General features: G+C 34.1%; 2 protein-coding genes across 3 annotated transcripts; both read left to right on the top strand.

Moving 5' to 3' along the window:
• Nucleotides 1-3,129: 3,129 nt before the first annotated feature.
• Nucleotides 3,130-5,287, top strand: LOC122279597. 2 transcript variants are annotated; one of them, XM_043090307.1, is made up of 2 exons: nucleotides 3,130-3,387; nucleotides 3,844-5,287. In XM_043090307.1, the coding sequence occupies exon 2, from the start codon at nucleotides 3,856-3,858 to the stop codon at nucleotides 5,098-5,100; it is 1,245 nt and encodes a 414-aa protein (XP_042946241.1). In that variant the 5' UTR covers nucleotides 3,130-3,387; nucleotides 3,844-3,855; the 3' UTR covers nucleotides 5,101-5,287. The 2 variants fall into 2 exon arrangements, with proteins under 2 accessions (XP_042946241.1, XP_042946240.1); XM_043090306.1 differs by having other exon boundaries at nucleotides 3,130-5,287.
• An 11,754-nt stretch (nucleotides 5,288-17,041) lies between these two features.
• On the top strand, nucleotides 17,042-19,015 carry LOC122278136 (homeobox-leucine zipper protein HOX11-like). Its single transcript, XM_043088238.1, has 4 exons — nucleotides 17,042-17,495; nucleotides 17,659-17,969; nucleotides 18,109-18,188; nucleotides 18,357-19,015. Exons 1-4 carry the CDS (start codon nucleotides 17,195-17,197, stop codon nucleotides 18,694-18,696), a joined length of 1,032 nt encoding a protein of 343 aa, XP_042944172.1. The 5' UTR covers nucleotides 17,042-17,194; the 3' UTR covers nucleotides 18,697-19,015.
• The last annotated feature ends 4,444 nt before the right edge of the window (nucleotides 19,016-23,459 follow it).

The following is a 23,459-nucleotide window of genomic DNA, read 5'->3' as shown; positions in this document are numbered from 1 at the left end:
AACTTGCATCTCAATACTACATCATTTGATGTGACATTAGTTAGAAATTATTTATTATATTTTAATTTTAAATTTATATAATCAAATGTCATATCATAAAAAAAATAATGAACAAAATAATTATAAATAGATTTTTTCATGCATAAAAGAGTGAAAAATTTGTATCGAAGCAAATATTCAGTCTTAAAAATATGATTTGTTTTGGATTGAAGATGAGGCCCAACTCCAAAGTCCCAAAAGTATTTTGGAGAACTTAGTAGCCCAACTTTTATAGCCTTGTACGACTCGACCAACTCAGTTCGGCCCATCGCCACGTAATCCACGTTTATGTATATCAAGTGTTTTCCATTAAATTCTACATTTTTTTCGTTTAGGATCGTTTGATTAAATAAATATTATTTATAAATTTAAGATGTATAAATTTCGTACAGCTCTTTAAAACCTCCAAAAAAAAAAAAAAACCTTCCCCTAGGGCTTGACGAAAAATATTTTAATTCGTGCAACCATTACATGTTTTTCTCATTAACTTTTGATAATTTTACTCTTGCAAGTTTATAAATGGAGAAACTCTTTGCATTAGCCACTATTTGGCATTAGCCAAACAATACCTTACGTAGCATGAGCTAAACCACTCATCCCGAAGCTCCCAAATTCAAAATACTACAAGCTATGAGTGAGAGAGAGAGAGAGAGAGAGGGAGAGGGATAGATGAGGCATCTCACATTGAAAATAAATAAAAAATAAAGTGTGTGTAGTGTACAATGTAAGATTTGTGGATGCATAGCAAATCTCTTATAAATGATCATTCTCTCGTAAAACTTTTGTAAGAAGTCCCCTTTTGTAAGTCTTCTATTATGTTATTCCTCTTTTAAAATTTATAGTTATCTGAATGAAATATATTTAATGAAAAATTTACGTTTGGCTAAATAGTACATAATACATAATTCATGTATTATTTAAAATAATATAATTTATTGTTATAAATTATTTAAAAAACCGAAAACTTAGCTTATCTTTCACATATAATTGTCCTCTTTTTTTCCTTTTTTTTTTTAAATAATTCATATGTAGCTTGTTTCCAAAGTTTGGCATCTTTCTTTTAATTGCAACAAATGACAAGGCTACACGTAAAATTTCGAAACTATTGGAAGGATAAAATTTTGAAATCTATTTTTTCTTTTTCATATTTTCACACGCTTTATTCGTATATTGTCTTACTTTCTTGATAGTGTTCCTAACAAAAATTAATTAAACTATTTATTATAGCTTACAAATATTTTACCCCTCCAAACTTTGTCTTTATCCATATCTACAAGTTAAACAACATATTTTATAAGAGAAAATGATTTATATAGTCTTAGGGACTATTTAAGATTGTGGTAGGAGTCTTAAAAAGTACTTAAATATTCTTAAAAACTCTTTAATAAAAAAAATTAGGTTGTTTGTATGTTATATATTAAAGAACTTTTTATCTCAAATAAGCTAAAAAGTGTATTTGAGGAAAATTATCATTTTGATTTTTTTCTCAAACGTGCTTTACGATATAATGCAAAATGTAATTCGAATTTTAAAAAAACTATCAATGGACGAAAATATCCATACAACTTTAAGATAGTTACAACTTTCAAATTTTCAATGATATGACATAATTTTTAAAAATTCAAATAATCGTCATTTCTACCTAAAAAAATACTTTTTAAATTTGTTTCCAAACAAATATAGCATGTTTAAAATACTTTTAAACATATGGTTACTATACAGTAAATAAATTTTTAATAGTAGAACTTATTATTTAAGTTATAAGCTATATTTTTCACCGCAATTCCAAACATTCACTTAATGGATGTAGGCTATGTACACCCATTTATAAAAAAAATATATAGGTAAATGTGAGACCTACATAAATATTTATTTTTTTAATAGTGGATCCCATCATTTTTTTAAAAGAATACGTGAGATTTGTAAACCATAAGATTGTATCTAGCATTACTTTTCTGTGTTAAAACTCAAATATTTGATATTGTTTATAATTTAAAAAGAGATCAATACAATGTATAAATTTAGTACATGTTTGATATTGTGGTAGAAAATATAGGTTATAGTTTTATGGCTTATAGCTTATAAATTAAGTAATAAGTTATACTATTAAAAAGTTAGTTACTGTTTAGTAATCATATGTTTAAAATATTTCCAAATACATTACGTTTGTTTGGAAATAAATTAAAAAAAAAAATAGTTTTTGAGGTAGATCGTAGAAATGTCGATTATTTGAATTTTTAAATATTATGGCCATATATTTTAAAGAATTGAAAATTATAATTATCTAAAAGTTATACAAGTATTTTAATCAATTGACAGTTTTTTTAAAATTTAAATTACATTTCTTATTATTTAGAAAAACACGTTTTAAGAAATTAAAAGTATTTTTTTACTTATTTGAAATTAAAAATAATTTAATATGTAACACCAAACTACTTAATTTTTCTAGTAAAGAGCTTTTAAGACTCATACAGCAACCCAATCTGGCTTTAATATTGATTTTTAAAACTCAGTTCATCTAGGTTACTACTTGGAAAATGTGTAAATTTCAATCGAGTGGCTTAAACACGAAAAATATGAAAAATTTAATTGTAAGTGATTATATGTACTAATATATATTCGTAATTAGTAAAAAAATTAAATTTTAATAAAAATAATGTAAATTTAAATTTTAAATATAAAAATAATAATATTGATATATATATTATTACGTGAATTCGTTTGTATATGACAAAAAATTCGAGAAATATGAGGTTTGATATAATTATAATCGGGCGCATGCAATTAATTAGTAGGACAAATAAATTTGATCCAATTTTAATCTTGAATTGGACACGACACAGTCACACAAGGGTTTGGTTTTAGAATTTTTGCCACCAAAAATTAAAAGGAAAAAGCAACTGTGATTTGGTAATTGAAAATGAGGTCTTTTCGAATGTGTAGTAGAAGTCAATTTGAGCGGTCCGATTACTGAAAATCGGTCTCTAAGTCAATTAGTAAGACAAATACTTCATCGCAACCGTCCGTTGCATTCCGCATGCTCCAGAAAACACAATTACTATTGCACAGTAACATTACCCCCTCCCCCCTGCACCCCCCCCCCCCTCTCTCTCTCATCGTTGTGACTTTGCATCCATTTCACACATTCAATCTGAACCTTCTGTGATGAGCATCATCTCTCGTTCTCTCTCTTTCTTTCTCTGCCTCTTGGCCTAGATCGCTGACCTGAAGGGAGAAACGTCCATGGCGAGTCGATTCGGAGCAAACCCGGTTCTGGACGTAGCCATCTCGACCTCAAACTTAGAATGAGTCTCAGTTGATCATCCAGTTCGATCCACGCGGACCCAGGTGTTAAACTTTCTTCTCCACCTTTCCGTTTTGACACTATATCTCTCGTTCCACTTGTAACCCCTATATTTTTATCCACAAAAGTGTTCGCTCAAGACCCAAGATGTCAGTCACCATTTTGATGACCTAAACCTAGCTTAAGATCCTAATTCCTGCGTTTCTGCTTGAGTTTATAGTCTGGGTACATGGAATTCTTGTTCAATTTAGGTGTTTTGATTTGCGTTTCTTCAGTTTTGTGGCAAAGTTAAGGTTTTAAGGTTTGCTTTCTATTTTTTCTTAAAAAAAAAAAATTGTTAGAATTCGAATTCGTGTGTCGAATTTATAGTATTCTTCAATTGGAAAATAAAGCCAAGTTTTTTTTTTTTTTTTTTTGAAAAAAAAAATCTGGGCTAGTAGAATTTGTGATAAAGCAAGTGTTTCTAATCTGGGTCTGTTCAATTTGTGATGGGCGAGGAGACATCTGATACAATGAATCTTGACTTGAACCTGGGTCCCATTCCCGAGCCTCAGTCAGGCTCGGTACCGACTGACCCTGTGAATTTGGATGATTGGATTGAAAATCCTTCTGATAGACTTAGGGAAGCTACTAATAGGCTTAGAGCTCGGCAGCGGTGGAGGAGATGGCGGCAGGTTCAAATTCCACCAGAAGCTCAGAACATCTCTTTGGAATTGAACCAATTGATGGTAAATTCTGGAGATCAGAGTACATTGCAGACGGGTGAGGGTAGTGCCCCCGCTGATGAAAGAATGAATGAGGTTCCCAAAACATGTGAAAATAACAATGGGATTATTGAGGATGAGACGGCGGAGAAAAATGATGAAATCGAAAAGGGTAGTGGCAATGATGGGAGTTTTTTCGACTGTAATATTTGTTTGGACTTGGCTGGGGACCCTGTTGTGACTTGTTGTGGCCATCTGTTTTGTTGGCCATGTCTCTACCGATGGTTGCATGTTCATTCAGATGCAAAGGAATGTCCAGTGTGTAAGGGAGAGGTGACAATTAAAAGTGTGACCCCAGTTTATGGTCGCGGGAACAATATCCGTGAGCCGGAGGAGGACTCAAGTCTAAAGATCCCTCTTAGGCCTCATGCACGGCGGGTTGAAAGTTTTAGGCAAACTCTTCAGAGAACTGCATTTTTACCAGTGGAGGAGATGATCCGTCGCCTTGGAGGTAGGTTTGATTTGACCCGGGACTTCTTACAGCCACAGGAGCCTGATGGTGCACATGAAACAGTAGAAACTTCTCTGTTGAATCGAATTTTGACCTCTCGTGCTCGCAGAGAACAAAATCTGGTGCCTCCTGATGATGTTGTGGATTTAACACAAAGTGACATGAGCAGCCCTGAGATTGGAGATAATCGCCGGGTGCATTCCCGTGTGCAGTCCCTTTTACTTCGCCGATCACAATCTCATAGAACATCACTTCATTCTCTTTCGTCGGCCTTGAGTTCTGCAGAAAGGTTAGTTGATGCATTTTTCCGTAACCAACCTGTTGGCAGAAATCAAGAGCAGCCCCAACCAGTTGATGATAGAGATTCCTTCTCAAGCATAGCCGCTGTTATAAATTCAGAAAGTCAGATGGACAATGCCATGGAAATAGATTCTATGGTGTCTCTTTCAACTTCATCTTCTCGGAGAAGAAACGATGCTTCAAGGGGTTCAGATGTAGACAGTGGAGATTCTCGTGCACATAGAAGAAGACGGCTGAATTGAAAACGAGTTCTATCCTTTCGTTCAAATATCTTGCTGTCATAAACACCCGGTATATGCAAGTGCTCCTTGCCTTAATATTGCTTTTAACTCTTCGATATATTCACCTCTAGTACCTTGTTGAACTGTCATGGAAGTTTTATAAAACAAACGCTGCTTTCAATTTGTATGGAATATCTGGCTTGAAGTATTTATCTTTCTCCTTTCAACTGGCCTGTGCCTCTCACACCTTTTATTTTCCCTTTTTGAAATTTAAGTTAAGAAACTCGTATTGACTTTATTTATCAAAAAATGGTAGCCTCTAACTACACAAAGAATTCGTATATTGCATCTAAACCTACAAAAAGTTAACAAATTATACATCTATGCTAATAAAATTAACATTCTGCACCTTTTAAGATTCGACCATTTCGTATCTGAATGACCAAAATTAAACGTATCCTTTTCTTCTTCTCCATGCAAATTCTATATCAGATTACATTTCTTTCGTATTGGTGATTTATTTTTGACCGATCAAGGGGTTTTGGAATCAGAACTAATCTCAAAAGATGAACCAGGTTCTTTTGTGAATTGGTCTAGGTTTATGCGCAATTGTGTGCCATCCAATGGATGCATTTAATACTCAGCACGAGTGAAAATAGAAGACAAATTCAAACGATGGAGTCCTTTTAGGGTCAGAGTTATTCGTCAAAGTTGTTGTAGATGGTTGAAAGTTATGAGAAAAAAAAACCTCTGCTGTCTGCCTGTTGATACCAAAGCGAGACAGATATGTCAAGAAAGTATTACCGTATTATCCTTCAATATCCTGCAAAATTGGTTTGCCAATGCCAATTTTTTCTTATGCCAATTTTGCATCTTTAGAAACGTGCAAGATTGGAAACGTGTGTATCCTCCTGAGTTTAGAATTCTGAAATCCTATAGGAGCATTGCCTTCCAAAACTTATTTGCATCACCCTCGGAGAATCTCTACGCCACAAACCAAACCCCAGTAACGGAGGACAGTTGCATTTATAGCTCTTTCTTGGGGTCCTGTTTCTAGAGAAATATCTGTTAGCTTTAGGCGTAGCTTGGATAGTGAGATGAGATAGATGAGATGATTTTAAATAAAAATTGAATATAATATTAAGAAAATTCTATACACTATACTACCATTTTACTTGCATCTCACTAAGTAAGATGTGGCACATTTATCACCATTGAATGATCATTATTGCATATTTCTTTATCATCGAATGGTGATAAATGCATTACATTATATATAGTAGGATGTAAATGAGATGGCGATGTGGTATATAGCATTACTCATAATATTATTATTATAGAATTTAAAAAAATTAAATTATTTATTATATTTTATGTAAGAATTTAAAAAAATATAATAATAAAATTAGACGAGTTGAAACCGTTTCTCAAACTACTGCGTTTGTCCGCAGTGAATAACTATGGTTTTTGAACAGCCTTTTTTCCGTTGCACATGTCATTTGAAAATCCTGCTTTTAGCCATCAAACTGATAATTCAACAGGTAAAACACCCAAAAGTCCAATCCAGCTAGGAGTTTATTGGAGTTCAAGGTCATGGGTTCATCCTATTGCCCCAACCATTTCTTCTTTTCCAAAGAAATAGTACCTGCAAGGAAAGATTGTGGTTCGCTCCAACATCATGATAACGATGATGATAACCATCAATCAAGGATTTTTTTTTTTTTTTTCCAGATTTTGAATTTTATCTTTCTGTTGTTCTTCTCGAAAATCTGAGAAAAGGAAATGGGATGAAATGATTGGCAGAAGCAGGGAGCATGATTGAGCACACGGGAGAGTGTGTTCGAAGCATCCCATATTCCGGTTGTCCTCTGGTCTACAGACATCATCATTTTACCCAAAAGCCATCCACCGAAGGTTTTGCATAAAAGATAAAACCAGCCAGAGCTTTGATTTGCATCATTTCTTGATCAACATGTGGCAGCACAGGAGTTGTCTTCCCGCCCTGTAAACGCTGTTAACGGTTCTTTAAAGTTTTGCTATCAGAAGCCTGCAGTCTTCCATTAGAGGGCTTAAGATCAAGCTATCGGAATTGTGATGATTGAAATAACAACTCTTGTAATACGTTACTCACAGAATTGAAGAGATGGCCTATATCAGTAGCTTGCAAGTTATTTATTGACACTACAACATCAATGATGGTACCGACATAAAAGTATAGATATTTTAATCTTTTTATAAGTTATAACAATAACAAGCCTCACATCAACAGCAGAAAATCCTATACACTTTTAAGAGTTTCTTATTCGCGGGCCGAAGGGCAAGAAACAAGACTCCTAAGTGGGCCGACAACATCCAAACTATTGAACCAGAAATCAATCCCGGTCCCATTTCTGATAACCCATCTGACTGAATGGGCCCTTCAACTAGGGATGAGATGTATGCTTCTTACTGAAGGCGACATACGTATTAATATCAGATACAGTATTATGATATGCAAGGCTCATATATTCTATTTGAAAAAAAAAAGTAAGCTCATCATTAAAAAAATATATTTTTATCGATCGATCTTATATTTATTCATTTTTTCTAAAAAGAGTACACGGAATGTGTGCATCTTATATTCTTAGGACCAGGACTGTGCATATCATTCTCATTGCACAATCAGAATCTCCCCTAACCCCCGAAGCTTCCTCTTTGGTTTTTCAAGCGTCTCCAGCTTAGGCTTTACTAAACAGAAGGCCAGAAGAATACAACCTTAGCCCACCTTCCTTCTTTGTCTAGCCAACTCCATCTCAGAGAATTCCCGTTCCTCCCAACCCCACCCCCTCCAATTTCGTTTCAATCATGTTTTTTCCACCATAAAGTTGAAAGCATTCGTTCAGGTCACACCCTGCAATGAGTCTAAAGGCAAAGGCAAGGTATTTGCCTAACTGAACACTAGTCTAACAAAACCCCACTCAAGGATGAAGAAAATCAACAAGATTATTGTATTATATTGCTACAATTAACAGTTTAATTAGTCAAAGACCTATGCCATATTAAAAACACTAAAAAAGCACCAATCTAGCAGGTTTTAGCGAGGAACATAATCTTGTTTTAGGAGGTCTTATTTCCACATTCAAAAACAAAAAAAATGTTGTTTTGTGCATGCCTCTAATGCGGCAGAAAGAAAGGGTTATGAAAAGAATATTATTAGACTAAGGGGAAAAAAAGACACTTGACTTGTAATTATTGGAAGTGAATGATCAGTACCATTACAAAAGCCGATGCGAGTTTTCAGGACGAAGATTATGAGGGTCTACTGTCCCATAATGTCCCAGCATCCAACAGCATTCCAGCATAGAAAAATGAACACAATTCTTAGAATTATTATGCTGATGGTGGTGGAGATGATTATGGCTATGATAATGAAACAAAAGCTTGACAAAGGCGTAATGATGATGTCTACGGAGGGAGCAAAGATCCTTCCATTTCCAGGGTTGCATGCCATGCCATGTTGCTGTGTGTCTCTTTTTATCTTTTGCACTCATCTTGGTAATCACAAAAGAGCAATTATTAGTTTAATAAAGTCATTTTTAGTCTACCATTATGAGTGCTGCACTCTGCAATCATTTACATGATTAAATTATATCATGCTCTTTAAATTATACATCTCCGGCTTACCATGAACAAAAATCATGATTAACATCTGTAATTTTACTCGTTAAGAAGAATTCCAGGTGTATTTATCTTGATAAAACATACATATTTTATTCACAATTAAGTTTTATAAAAATAAATTTATAAATTAACATGTCTTGACAAGATATTTTATATTATAAAATTATTTTTATTATAAAATAAATTTAATAGATGATCTCAATTTATAAATTTATTATCACCTTTTTTATCTGAACTAAGAAGGTTTTAATTGAATAATAATATCTAGAAAAAATGCACTTATTAAGTATGTTTTCAAATATTTATGGTTGATTTAGTTATATAAAATTAAACTATTTCATCTCATCTCATCTCATTTTATGTAATTATTATAATTTTTTTAAATTCTCATATAATATATAACAAATAATTTAATTTTTTTAATTTTAAAATAAAATTAATATTAAAAATTATATTTTAATAATATTTTATTTAATTTTTTATAAAACATTTCTCTTATCTAGACTAAGTAAACAAATGAGACTTATTGACATGATGATTACAAGCATATCAAATCAAAACGCTAATAAATGCATGATGGAAGCAATTCGTTGCATCCTATAATTAAAATAATAGTTTCTTAACAAAACTAAATACTAAAATCAATGAATCATGATCTAGAATTTTAGTTGGCAATAACTGCCGCACCAGTAGCAGTGCAAACACAGGTTTTTATTAGAAAAACAACTTGGAAAGTTTTTAATTCAAGTAGCAGACACTTCTGCAACCTTCAGATTATGAGTAACTATGGTAGTTGACTTAAAACAGAACAAACAGTAAAGTGTCGACACCTTCGTCCCGTTCATTTTCAACTAATTTTCAAGAAACAGTACCACATCAAGAGATCGAGAGAGATGAAAGGTAGCATGGAGGGTGAGATGGTGGGGACAAGACTTTGCATCAAAAGGGTCGAAATCTTTAGTCCACGGACATTCATTCATATGCAGATGGCTGACAAAAGGTCCCAGAAACGAAAGCATCATTCTAAATTAAAAAATAATAATAATAAAAGAAAGAAAAAAATGACCGACCTGCTTTGAGCACAGATCGAGCAGTGCAGAATTGAATATTTTTGTCTTTATTTTTATTATTTTAAGCCACGTCTAGTTTTTTTTTACCGTTAATAGGTCTTTGTAGCCCTTATGTATATGCCAAATCACCAAGATTCTGTTCCTGATCACAACCAGTATCTTCCATCAGATCGTTCTCAGTCAGGAAAAATAAATCAGTCATATGCATCAAGCACTGCTGCTATTTCACATCATCTTTATTCTCAAGTTTTACCGCACTTTCTGTCCCGATCAGCCTAATGGATTGGTGAATTAGATACACAACAGGCTTTTGGAGATATTATTGGTAATTCATGATTAAATAATTGGTAATATTATATATGATTAATGATTGAAAAATGTTAGGAGGATTATTATAATTACATTTCTGTGTAATTAATATGTAATTTATTATTATTTTTTATATATATTTAAGTTTTAAGATAAAATGACAATTATAACAAGATGAGTATTATAAAGAGATTACACTAAAGTAATCATACATTAACTTTATATAATTTAATAGGTATATTTTATAAAAAAAATAATTTTATAATTTGACGAACCACGTCAACTTATGTTAATTTATGAGATTACTTTTATATAATTTATTTATAATTAAAATATTTTTCAAATGATAAATTACATATTGATTAGGTAAATGTGCTTAATATAAAGCTTCTATGTAAAATTTTTCTTCATATTTATCCGTGGCAACTTTTTGCAAATACCGACTTTTATAAATTCAGTAACGTCAAATCATATTGGATATAATTTTGGAATGTATAAATACTATATATTATTACTTTTAAAAAATATGATCAGTCATTAAAAATCATTTTTTTATATACATCTTAGATTTTGTTTGTTATTATTATACAAATCATTTCCAAAAAAAAAAAAGGGAGAGTCCATATATCAAGTTAATTAATTGTCACACATTCCTTTTGATGCATTGGGTGGATGTTTTGATAAATCTATCTAAGTGGTGTGTCGTGATCTTTAATTTGATGTCTAATTTGTATAAAATACTTATCCTTAAAAAAATATGTGAATTTCGAATGTTTGTCACAACCAATCTTTATAAGAACCATCTCAAAAGGAATCTCATATGAATAAAACTTTTAATCATCATTGATTGATTAAAAAATTCAACAAAATATAACTTTTTTTTTTATGTATAGTTTAACATAATCATGAATAATATTGTATATAGCTGCTAATTCCACTCTGTGATGTTAGTGGGAATCATAATTAGGCTAATCAAATCTCCATATATATTCTTAACGTGGAAGATATCAAATTGATTTACGGCAACAAGGGACCCCCAAAACTTCAAAAGATTCTTAAAAAATTAATTACATATGCGAGTGACTAAGATTATAATTCATATAGGTGGACAAGACGACGAAAACATCATGAATCAGCCAATAAATCTAAATTGAATTTGTGGTGATGGGGGGACCATATATAGGCTGATAATTCAAAATTGAAGAAGAAGAAGCCCCTAAAATCCAATAATTTATATACTCATACCTTACAATAATAAATATACATATATATACAGAGATCATGAGATAACATATATCCGACCGACGTACAAATGATTGCTATTGTATAATTTGTCTCCTTGGGACGCTGCAGCGTGTCCACGGTCTCTTCCGGCCTATCCCATGCATTTTGGGTCCCATTGCTCTATGATCATTAATTATTCATCCCAAGGATTGTATAATGATCTGTGTGTGTCTCTGTTTTATTTCATGGACAAGATTCATGCACGTCAGTCTTCAACCTATCTCCGTAGCAGTCGCATGTATATATCGTTGAACCTTCGAACGTACGTATACATTCTCGGACTATGAAACATTTTGTATAATCGATATCTGTCTCCGGCTTATAAATCTTTCTCACGCCGTTACGTCCCATTCCATCGTACGTACTTGGATGGTACAGAAATACACGTATATATACGTATTAATACAGTCACTTTATAGCTGGCTGGCTGGCTGGCCGGGTGGGCATGTACTTGTACATGCTACGTACGTAGCCATCTACCACTATCCATAATTAATTACGTACTATACCTTTTCATTGAATATGTCATAAGTATGTATAACTATGCATTAATATTCCACGTATTATGGACGTAGCTAGCTAGGTTATATATTGTGCATGCATGGCCTGTTTGAGTACATTTTAAAGTAAAAAAATAAAAATAAAAATAAAAAAGTATTGTATTGTATTGTGGAATCCTCGTATATATTAATATATAGTACGTACGACGTCGTTGTATTATTCAATGATGTAGTCTAAAGAATCGAATAAAGAAGTCCCCACTCTGACCTCAATCTACGTACGTACGTACGACCAACGGCTTAGCAAGCAAGCGCATACCCGACCAGACTTTATAATGGTAAGAATTATCGCATTATAATTTTGAAAAAAGCCAACAACATGATTTGTCCGATCCAATCCGAACAAGACGACTCATTATTTCTAATTTATTATGATTATGTGTTGTGTGAATACAACATTACATCCTCATGATCTGGCATGGCGCCATTGCCAAGTACGTGAACAGATCACCAGCTATCTAGGATCATGGGATATTATTATATTATATATAATAATGTGTGGGGCTTTTTCAGAATAATTAATCATGCACGTAATTCGTATTTAATAATATTAATTTATATATATAGGACCGAACTTAAGTCCAAATTACAACACAACGTACAAACTTGTTTATTTGGATTTCTTTTCCATCCCAAATCTCCAGTTGCTAGCTGCGAGCTTGCACGTCCACATGATATACATGCAATAACTGGCATATATAAAAAACATAAAAATGTTTTATTAATGCATGTGGCCTGTTTTAAAAAATGTCGAGACCAAACTCACAGGACACAACCAATACATATTAATGACTCATCAGTTCATATATATATATATATATGAAGTACTCGACATTTAATTCTTTCCGGTTCTGCCTTACCTTTTTTTTTTTTTTTTTTTTTTTACTTTTCTGATCAGCTTACCCCCGCATACGTAATATATATCAGACAAGTACTACCGGCCATTATTGTCATATTTAATTGATCGTTTAGACTTTAGTATGGTGCAATAAATTAAGAATTATCTGAGGAGGTTACCCCGCTCCTTGAAACGCGTGATCTGCTAATTAAGGTTAATTATATATGATATATATATATACACAGATATAGAAGATGCATGCAGGTCAAAGAACGTGTTTCCTTGACAAACTTAATTAGGCTTAGCCATAGCAGAATTATACACTAGAACAAAACCTTATTTTAAAGCCTAACCAATAAAAAATATAGAACATACGGCCCCTGAAATATTGCTAAATATCCCAGTCAGATCACGAGTTAGTCGATATATATATATCAAGCTTCAAAGTTGCCGACTTCAACAAATTTTGAATCTTGAAATTTGGGTTTGAATTGGGTTTTCAAGAATTTCCAAGGAGTAGACAAAATCAACATTGACACGTCGAAGATTAGTGGGTTTGGACTATATATATATATATATGGACGAAAAGTATTATTTATCAGAGAAAAGTGCGATACCGGCCAACTCAAGGGAGTCTCACGTACGCCGTTTCCTTAATTATTTACCTCATGCGACTAAACAACGTACATCTAGAGATCGATCCCCATAGATTATGCCCCATTTTAGGGCGGGGAACTTAATTTAGAAATCTTAACGGGTGGAAAGGAAAGGGTATCCGAGCTGCAACACTGCATAATCGATGCTAGCTCGAAATGATTGGCTTTTTTAGATTCGAAAATGGGACTATTCATTCGATCAGAAATACATGTGAATGCCCATCCCAAGCATCGTGATCAAGTAAGGCTCTCTTCTACGTCTTCTAGCAAATTATTGGGTGGTTTTTCTGTCCTTTGATCGGCAGGATCAACTGTCCCGTAAGACTGGGCATCCAATATACAAGTCATGATGCCATTTAATTATGATGACTTTTCAATGTCCATATTCCTCTTAAGTAGTCAAATCAGGGGTTGAATATATGCAAATGCAAACCTCAGTTCTAAGAATAATAATACCAAATCTCATCTCGATCTACTCTTGATCAGCCATGATAATATATGGATTGAAACATATGAGTATTAAATATAGTCTTCAATTAATTTCCTATTAATTGCAATCATTAAAATCCAACCAAACATAAAATAATTTTGTTTCGAATGGAGAAAGAAAAATATTTTAGATATAAAAATATTATATAAAAGTAAATTTATATACCGAATATGATATTTTAAATTTTATTTATTATAAAATATATTTAAAATTTTTTTTATAATCATATTAATTTATAAATTTATTTTATATAATATTATGTATTTATAATAATTCTAATTGAGAAATGGGTGGGGGTAGTTATTAGGGGTGAGTATCGGCCGGTCCGGACCGGCAAAACCGACCGGACCGGCACTGTTTGGACCGAACCGAACCGGACCGAATTGGGACCGGTCCGGTCCGGTCCAATTTTTAAGGGACCGAGAGGATTCGGTCCGGTCCCGGTCCGGGAGCTTTTCACCCCGGACCGGACCGAACCGGACCGAATAGAAATTAAAAAAAAATATATTTATATATATTATTTATATAATAGTTGTATATAATTAATTATATAATTATATATGGTATAAAAAAATATTAATAGTCTAATATAGACTATAGTTATAATATGTATTAAATCACTATAACTACATAGAGTATTAGTAATAAGAGTATTACTATTATTTAATATAGTATTACATATAGTATTACTATCATTACATATAGTTATTAGTTATAGTATTAGTACTAGTATAGTTATTAATACTAGTATAGTTATTAGTACTAATAGACTAATAGTATTAGTTATTAGTATTACATATAGTTACATATATAGTTATCACTATAACTATTATTACATATAGTTATTAGTTATAGTATAGTTATTATTACATATAGTTATTAGTTATAGTATTATTACTAATAGACTAATAGTATTAGCATATTACTAATATATATATAATAGTATACTATATATATATATTAAATATATTACAATATAATTACATAAGTATTAAAAAAATGTCATTAGATAAAAAAAAAAAAAAAAAAAGTCAACCTTGGACCGAATGGACCGACCGGACCGGACCGGACCGAATAGGACCGGACCGAACCGGTCCTGAGGGAGTTCGGTCCGGTCCAGGGTGAGAAAACCCTGGACCGAATAGGTTCGGTCCGGTCCACAAAACCTCTCCGGACCGAACCGAACCGGACCGAACTCCCCCCTAGTAGTTATGCAAAAATCATGCATTATTTGACGAATATATACACGTATCGATTTGGAAAAAGAGAAAGGAAAAGAGTTGGAACACGATGGCACTGCCCATTTAGTTGCCTTGACCAAATCACTAGTTGAAATTCCGAAATGCTTAATCATTGCTAAAAAAAAATGGTGATTAGGAATGTAAGGAGAGGGTGGTTGGTATGGCTTTTCTAAGGGTCACCTTTATCCCACGGTACCCAGGGTCCCACCCAATAATACATAACCCATAGATCTCTCTCTATCTCTCTCTCCAACTTATCATTAAAGCCTGCATGACTTCAATAATTGCAATGATCCTAAAAGCATGACATATCTGACCTGGTCACATCCTCTGGATGTGTATTTTAATTACCATTTGTTTAAAAGGCTCACCCACGCGCGTGGGACCACCACCCTATATAGCAAGGCCTCCTCTTATATCTCTATCTATATACATGTGTATATTCATTGGATACCTATAATATTGATGGCTGTCACGCTTGTTTTAAGCTTCATAGCTATCTATGTACCTTTATTCTTAATAAAAAGAAGAAAAAAAGAAAGCTAAGTGCTTTAATAATTATGCCGAAAACATTTATTATATGTTGTATAGAAGAAAAAAAACACAGAACTTTCCTTGAAGTAGGAAAAGACGGTCGTGTTGTCTGCCTGAGTTAAAACACATAATCATAGTCAAAATCTTGCTCCAATCTGACTAATCTTCCCAATGTGTTTTTTTTCTCCTGTCCACACATCACGCTTAATACCACCACCTTCGGTTGTTACCTTCCAAATAGTTGCTGGACGCGTAGGCAAAACCTGTAAAGGTGCTCTGCTCTGGTTGGTAAGTCAGCGGACCAAGCCATCAGTCAGTCATTTCTTATCGAATTACGTCACAGATATGATTATATCAACTCGGAAACTGCAAAAGCTTTGGGGGGAGTCTGTAATTTTTTGTTTTCATCATTTAGAAACAAACAAAACCAACAGTGCATGATCTCTTCCGTAATTTAATTTCCGAGTTTGGTGAGAAATCATTAATAATTTTCTCTCAAGTTATCATTTTCATGATCATCATAATATATATATATATTAATATATTGATTTAGTCAATGAAACAATAGGATAGAATTAGAAATGGTGCCAGCCGTTGGATTACTTCCCATTTTCTCATAGCTATGACGTGGCCCTTGTTTGGTATGAACACAATAATTTAGCTACACACAGGAGTAATGATCACATTCATTGCTAACAAGTCTTTTCCACCCATCTGCAAAATCTCTTCGGGGATTTCCAAGCAAGGCAACATAAATTGGACTATGATTTTCTGTTCAAATCGTTGAAAATTTTGACAGACAGCTGAAAGATTTAAAAATTCTATATGTTAAGTTATCATTTTATTATTTGAAATATGATATATTTATTATTATATAATAAATGAATTACATTAATCTGCACCAAAATATTACCGGTGGGTTCGGTTTATGATTAGGTACATTTCATGCAGACCATAATGCCAAATGCCGATTAAAGGATATATTTTATTAAAGATAGATAGAAACATTCTAGTCTTCCTTTGTTCGTGATTAAAAAGATTTCTCAGGCAAATTCTGTCTTCTTTTTCTTCTTTTCACCCCCCAAAAAAGTCAACAACATTCAATTTTTCTCCTCTCATGAGTGTTTTTAACAAAAGTGGCCATGGGCTACGAAGATTGATTATATTAGACCAAATCTTTATTTCTCCGTAGGGTGTGAAACCGTTGTATAATTAAATGGAATCACGTGCGTTTGTCAACCTGAATTTGTCGGTCAAATCTTTACTCGCACAAGGCAAAAAAGATATAAAAAAGCATTGTGTAGGGTTTCTGTCTTGTGTGTTTACATTAAATGTTTTTTTTAAAGAAAAAAAAGGATTCAGATAGCGTCTCTTTTTAAGACCCAGCTCCTCCTCAACAACACAAAACCGGCCAGTGTATTGAGGGGAAAAAAAAAAAAAACCTTCTCTGTGGTTTGGTGATAGTGATACACCATGGAGTTAGCTTTGAGCCTGGGTGATACACCGAAGCCGTTTACATTTCTTGACAAAACCCCGAAGATGTCTAGCAAGGATGTAGGGTTCTGCATGGGCTTAGGAAGTGCTTTCAGTGGAAGATCTGACGAGAAAAGAGAGACCCGTGAGGGTGAAGATCGGAGAGAAGTGATTAGAGATGCGAGGGAAAGGAGATTACTTTCTTCAGATCCACCTGTGCAGCTTGATCTTTTACCTTTCTCACCTGTTCCTCGCAGCCAGCCGCCAACACAGCTTCGTTTTCCTTGGCTTGCTGATAACTGTAATATCCAATTTCCATTGTGTGCTTATTTTGGTAATTTATCACTATGTCTGGTTAATAAGAAACCGGTTAATATTTTTTGATAACTGTTTTCTATGCGAACGTTTTTTCCGATTCCGACTTGTTTCATTCGGTTTGTTGAACGGGTACTTGCTTGTTGCAGTGGTTCCTGAACCGGCTCCGTCAGATGGAACGGGAAAAGGTTTGGATGTAAACCGCTTCCCGGCGGTTGCGATTGCGGCGGAAGAGGCTGACGATGGGACGGCCCTGTCGTCTCCAAACAGTACAGTTTCATCGTTTCAGATGGATTTCTGTGTTAGGAATGGTGGACGAACGAAGAGAGATTTGGAGGTTGAGACAGAAAGAGCCAGCGATGATGACGAAAACGGGTCGACTCGGAAGAAACTCAGACTGACTAAAGAGCAATCTGCTTTTCTTGAGGAGAGTTTCAAAGAGCACAGTACTCTCAACCCAGTAAGTCCGAGCAACATCAAAAGCCAGTTCTTTTTTATCATACGTATCATTTGGACATTTCATTTTGTATTGAACGCGCGTGTCAGCGTAGATTTGATTGCTGGTTTATTTATTTATTTCTTTCTTGTTCGACGTGTAGAAGCAAAAGCTTGCTCTGGCAAAACAGTTAAATCTTCGTCCTCGGCAGGTAGAAGTGTGGTTTCAGAACAGAAGAGCAAGGTATAATATTGCCTACCACTTTTGTTAATAAGTTCTGTTTTTGGGGTTTGGTATCGCTAACTTATTTTTGCCGATAATTTATTTTTTACGGAGTTTTTTATTCGTAGTAATCTTGATTTGTATTCTCAACTTATGTTTTCTGGGGATAAATGATGATGAAAATTACAGGACGAAGCTAAAGCAGACAGAGGTAGATTGTGAGTATTTAAAGAGATGCTGCGAGACACTGACACAGGAGAATAGGAAGTTACAAAAGGAACTGCAGGAATTAAGAGCTCTGAAAACCTCTCAACCTTTCTACATGCAGCTTCCTGCCACCACTCTCACCATGTGTCCATCTTGTGAGCGCGTGGCCACCACCACAACTACTACAGGCTCTTCCGGTGCTACTGCTGGTAACAACAACAGCACCACAAACAAAGCAGCCTTGTCACTTGCAAAGGGCAGGTTATACCAGGTAGAACAAGCTCACATGCACCAGGCCCAACCTCACCAAGCTGCTTCATGAGATGTCACTAATTGTCTTGAGTTCTGCACCTTTTTCCAGTTGTACATACTTCTGGCTTTTAGCATTTTCCTGTTTCCCGTCTCGACCAATTTGTCTCTAGTGGGGTTTCCTTGTTAATGGAGTTTTTGAACGGGATAGAAGGGGTGATATATTTGTTGATTGACGTGAAAATACAGAAGATTTTGTTACCAAAGAAATCTTTATCTGTAGACTGTAGCTTTTTAATTTATGGCACTGCACAAGGAAGGAATAGGACAGTGTTCCAACGCGGGGCCCTAGATATTGGGACGCTGAATGAAATTAGATACGAATTTAGGTAGCCATGTTTGTTGTTAAATGCTTTTGGAGGCTAGCAAAAGGGATACCATGTCAATGCATGTGTTTTGAGAAAATATAGTTATTAACCCTTTGTTTGATTTGAACGGGAGATCTGTCCTGAGATCCAAATTCTACCGAGGAATTTCACGATTTCATGTCTGCTATGATAATGATGGCTTCTTGATCCAAATGAACATTAATTGCATGTGCAGTGTTAAGACGCCAATGGTCATATCTCAAGCTTGTTTAAAGCGTTTTTTTAATATACGACATTTGGTTTCATTAGTGGTGCAGTCTGTAATATAGAAAAATTTTTCTTATCATTCTTACACTTCAAACATATCATATTTATTTTAATTTAATAGAATAATTTAATTAATTTAATAAGAATAAAATAAAATAAAAAATAATATTTTAATATATAAAATGTGTGATATAAATGTTATTTTAGTTATAGTATTTCTATGCAATCTGACAGAGAACTATGCCTTCAGGCTTCAACAACTACAACAATTTCTGCAGGAGTCTCCCTTATTTTTATTTCCCCGTTTTTTGGTGTTCTTAGTTCTCTAACAAATGAAGTGCAAAATTTACTCTTGACAATTAACTGGGCTGATTCATTTATACACATTTACAGAAAATATAATATTAGATGAGAATTACGTACGAATATATATATATATATTTTGAAATAATGGATTACATTATATTCATAAAAAATGACGTACAAATTTGAGTTAACAAGTCAATTACAAATATTAATAACTTCTTAATATGCTACTGTGTGATTGAGTCTAACCCAAACGGCCGATTTTTAAAGACCAGAGTTCAATAGATAACACAAAAGTTATCAATGGAAACACTCTATACAAAAAATCAGTGCACCCAGCCTACGATAGTGCGTGCAGAACATGCATCACGCTAGGAGGAAACTGACGGCCGATCTTGAAAGTTCCCAGAATCGCTGCTCGGTGGTTTCGGCAGATGGCTTCCCAGTCAATCATTTGTGAGAGAGCTCAGAGCTCTAAAAACAAATACATTTAGGCATTTGAAGTCTGATGATTGCAATATTCAAAACGATTAAGAAAAATGTGCAGTAATGCATGAAAAGAGAGGAAAACATGGCGACGCGCAGCACTACTTTCACTTTCAAATCTTATCAACAGACAACAAAGAGGAGCTGCCACCGAAGTGTTAGGTAGTAAAAGTTTAAATTTGCTGCGCGGGCATGCCTGTCTGAAATTGATCGATCTTTATATGGGACAGCTAAATATTAATGGTTTACATATCCAAACACGAGGTCCCACACCACATGAAATTAACCTATGAAGCTCTGGGAGGAACGGCATTTTACAGAGTTTTCTTGGATATTTCTCTTGCACACTTCATGTTCAAGCTATTTAGCAAGAGATAACCACCCAACTAGTCTTGGGACTCATTTCATATAACCCCGAATACCTCAATTTTGCCTTCCGTTTGTGTTAAAAAAAACACTTCCATTTGCACGGATCTGCTGATTTACTTCCTTGTCAATGTAGGTAGTCATGACATAATATTATAAAGTAGAAAGCCAATTAATTTCGAATGGATCTATCTATTTCAGAAAACTAAGATGATTCTGAGGGTGAGCGATCAAGGTTTCATGAAACCTGCCCTAACAAAAGCTTTGAATGAAAGGTAACTTGTTTTTAGAAGACATTGATTGACTTCTTAAAAAAGTGGGGATGAAGAAAATTATATATTAGAGATAATGTTGAAGCTGAAGAAACCCATTTCTGTGAGGTGATTTGGCAACGAGCTGCTAGTCAGTACAGGGGGCCTCATTGAAAACTGTGGTCTTGCATGCACTAATGTGGATGAAGATTGGCCGTCGAGAGCCCAGATGATATCAAACCCAAATTCAAACAAACTTGGGTCTTGATCATGCACACAGTACTTGAGATACTTTCCTGTAAATTGTAATTATGAAGGCCTAATTGCACATCTACAGCAGTATTTACCAGGCTATAAACCCATTCAAAATACCCATTCAAAATCTGATAACTTCACTATCAAAAAACAAATGTTTGGCCAGCAGTTTCTCCTGTTAACATTTATTCTTTATAAACTAATGCATTTGATTTCCCTGCTGGGCTTTAAAATCTGGGTTGATGGAGAGATAAGAGAATATGAACCAGGCAAAATGTCTCTTTCATAGTGGTAGAAAAAGAAAAAGCTTGATAATCATCATTATTTTTATTTCGAGAAAAGGCAAATACATAATCTTGTTCGTTAGCCAGAAGGTCAAAGGTGTGGGGGATCATACATTATGCGTAGCTTACCTAAAATTCCATAAGGGTTCACATGCACCGATAACTTCAAATCTTTGCAGTTTTGTGTAGTAGTAGAAAGGTCCATCCATGGTCCCCCAAAATTGCATTTCATATTAAACTAAATCTCCGTACTAATAGAATAATCTTTTTATTCATATTTCGCTACTCCTATAATTTGTCTTCTTGTAATTGTTATTGGCAAGCAATTGTTATGACCAATTATACCACTCACCCTCCCCCAACCAAATGGTGTTGTATATGAAAAAATTTAGTTATAAGTGATTATGCGTATCAATACGTGTGTATCCATTCAATGTGATTAGTCAAAAAGTAGACTTTATAGAAAACAGTACCAATTTAAATTTTAAATATAAAACCATTAGTTTAGTATGCAAATTGGTACACAAGTTCACTTGTACGTAACAAAATTTATTATATATTGGACTTAGCATTGAAGAACAATAATAATAATAAAGCCCCTTTGTCAACATCGAATTCAAATATAAATCTCAGAATTACTAGGACTAAATTTTGTTAATGATTGTGAAGAAATATCTATAAAAAATAGTCTATCTGAAAACGAAAATTTTATATACCAAACTACCATCTTACTTTTATTACATTATATAAGATGTAGCACATTTATCACCATTAAATGATTCTTTATTTGATCATTTTTATTATCGAATGGTAATAAAGTTGGTTTGGATTCAAAGATGAGATGAGATAGTTTTAGATGAAAGATGAAAGTTAAATAAAATAATATTTTTTAATATTATTGTTAACGTCATGTTTTCTACGCCTTCGGATTAGATTTTAGCAACTCGGGTCTTTAACGCTGGCCTACAAAACACAAAGAAGATGAAGCTTTGGGAGGGCGGCCTTGGGGCCAATGAGTCTCCAATGCCAAAGTCAGCAAATGGATTCTTGACTATTTGTAAGTAATCACCAAGAGAGAAAAGTCAGAGAGAGTTAAAGAGATTTCCTCATACCAGGGGATGGCTATTTATACTAGTACTTGAGGGGGGGGGGGGGGGGGACAGATCATCTCTGCTCCCGTGGAGCCCTTATCCTTATCGTTGTTCCTCGTTGTCAATCTCTTTAATGTAGCATGCCTCTATGGCAACATCATTAATGCAGCGCATGGCTCAAGTTGGGCTGCCATTAATGCGGCATAGTTTATTGTTTGGCCTTGACTTGTTGACGTTCCCTGTGGCCTATTGATGAAGCTATGTCCAAGAATCAAAGGTTCCCCCTTATTTCTCGCTAGCTTGTGTGGACAGGTACTCGAAGGTGTCATTGCTCAAGAAGCCGTCAGGTCAACATGTCCCCTTCCCTGGGATTGCCCATGGGTTGGGCCGAAGGGCCCATTTCTATTGGGTTGTGGGCCTTTCTTCTTACTCCCTGGTTGGCCCATGCTTTGGCCAGAATGAAGAATGGGAAAAATCTCTTACAATTATTATTATTTTGATATTTAAAAAAGTTGAATGGGTATTTAAAAAAATTAAATTATTTATTATATTTTGTGTAAAAATTTAGAAAAGTTTTAATGATAAGACGAGATAAAACACTTTTTAAATCTAAATGAGACATGATGAGATGAGATGTGATATATAATATTACTTATTTGAAAAATCCAAAATTATCCACAAAATCACATAAAATCACAAGTCATGCATCTTATCTTTTAAGAGCATCCATATTGGCCTATGCATCCACATATGCAAAGCCAGTTTTGCATAATATTAGCATAAAATCGACCCACATTGGATTCTTTATCTTTAAAATTTTAGCTAACTATAAACAGTACATGTACAACTTTCCATATCCATTATTTTGTCTCCAAATTATATTTTAATAGTTATTTCTCTCTCCTCCCACACTCTCTCTCCCCGAAACCCCCCCAAACGGTGTTATTTCTTTCTCTCTCCCTGAAACCCCCCAAGGGATTATTTCTCTCGAAGCAGAGCTCTCCACACGATTTCTCCCCTCCGAATCTCCATCCCTCTCTTGACCCAAACTACCCCATCGGAAGAAGAGAATCCGTGCACCTCTCTCTGACGACGGTTGTCGACGGAGCTTGCAACTGCTGAAGTGAATCATCCCGGTTGCTGGTTTGCTGAAATTTCTTCT

Source organism: Carya illinoinensis, chromosome 10 (assembly GCF_018687715.1).
Source record: "Carya illinoinensis cultivar Pawnee chromosome 10, C.illinoinensisPawnee_v1, whole genome shotgun sequence".
In the NCBI taxonomy this organism is placed as follows: domain Eukaryota; kingdom Viridiplantae; phylum Streptophyta; class Magnoliopsida; order Fagales; family Juglandaceae; genus Carya; species Carya illinoinensis.
Note: the sequence above shows the minus strand (reverse complement) of the source record. Positions and strands in the feature narration are given on the sequence as shown.

Coding starts and splice junctions, on each gene's coding strand:
- LOC122278136 (XM_043088238.1), top strand. CDS start 17,195: ATGGAGTTAGCTTTGAGCCTGGGTGATACACCGAAGCCGTTTACATTT. Junction 17,496..17,658: donor TCCTTGGCTTGCTGATAACT/GTAATATCCAAT, acceptor TGCTTGTTGCAG/TGGTTCCTGAACCGGCTCCG. Junction 18,189..18,356: donor TTTCAGAACAGAAGAGCAAG/GTATAATATTGC, acceptor TGAAAATTACAG/GACGAAGCTAAAGCAGACAG.
- LOC122279597 (XM_043090306.1), top strand. CDS start 3,832: ATGGGCGAGGAGACATCTGATACAATGAATCTTGACTTGAACCTGGGT.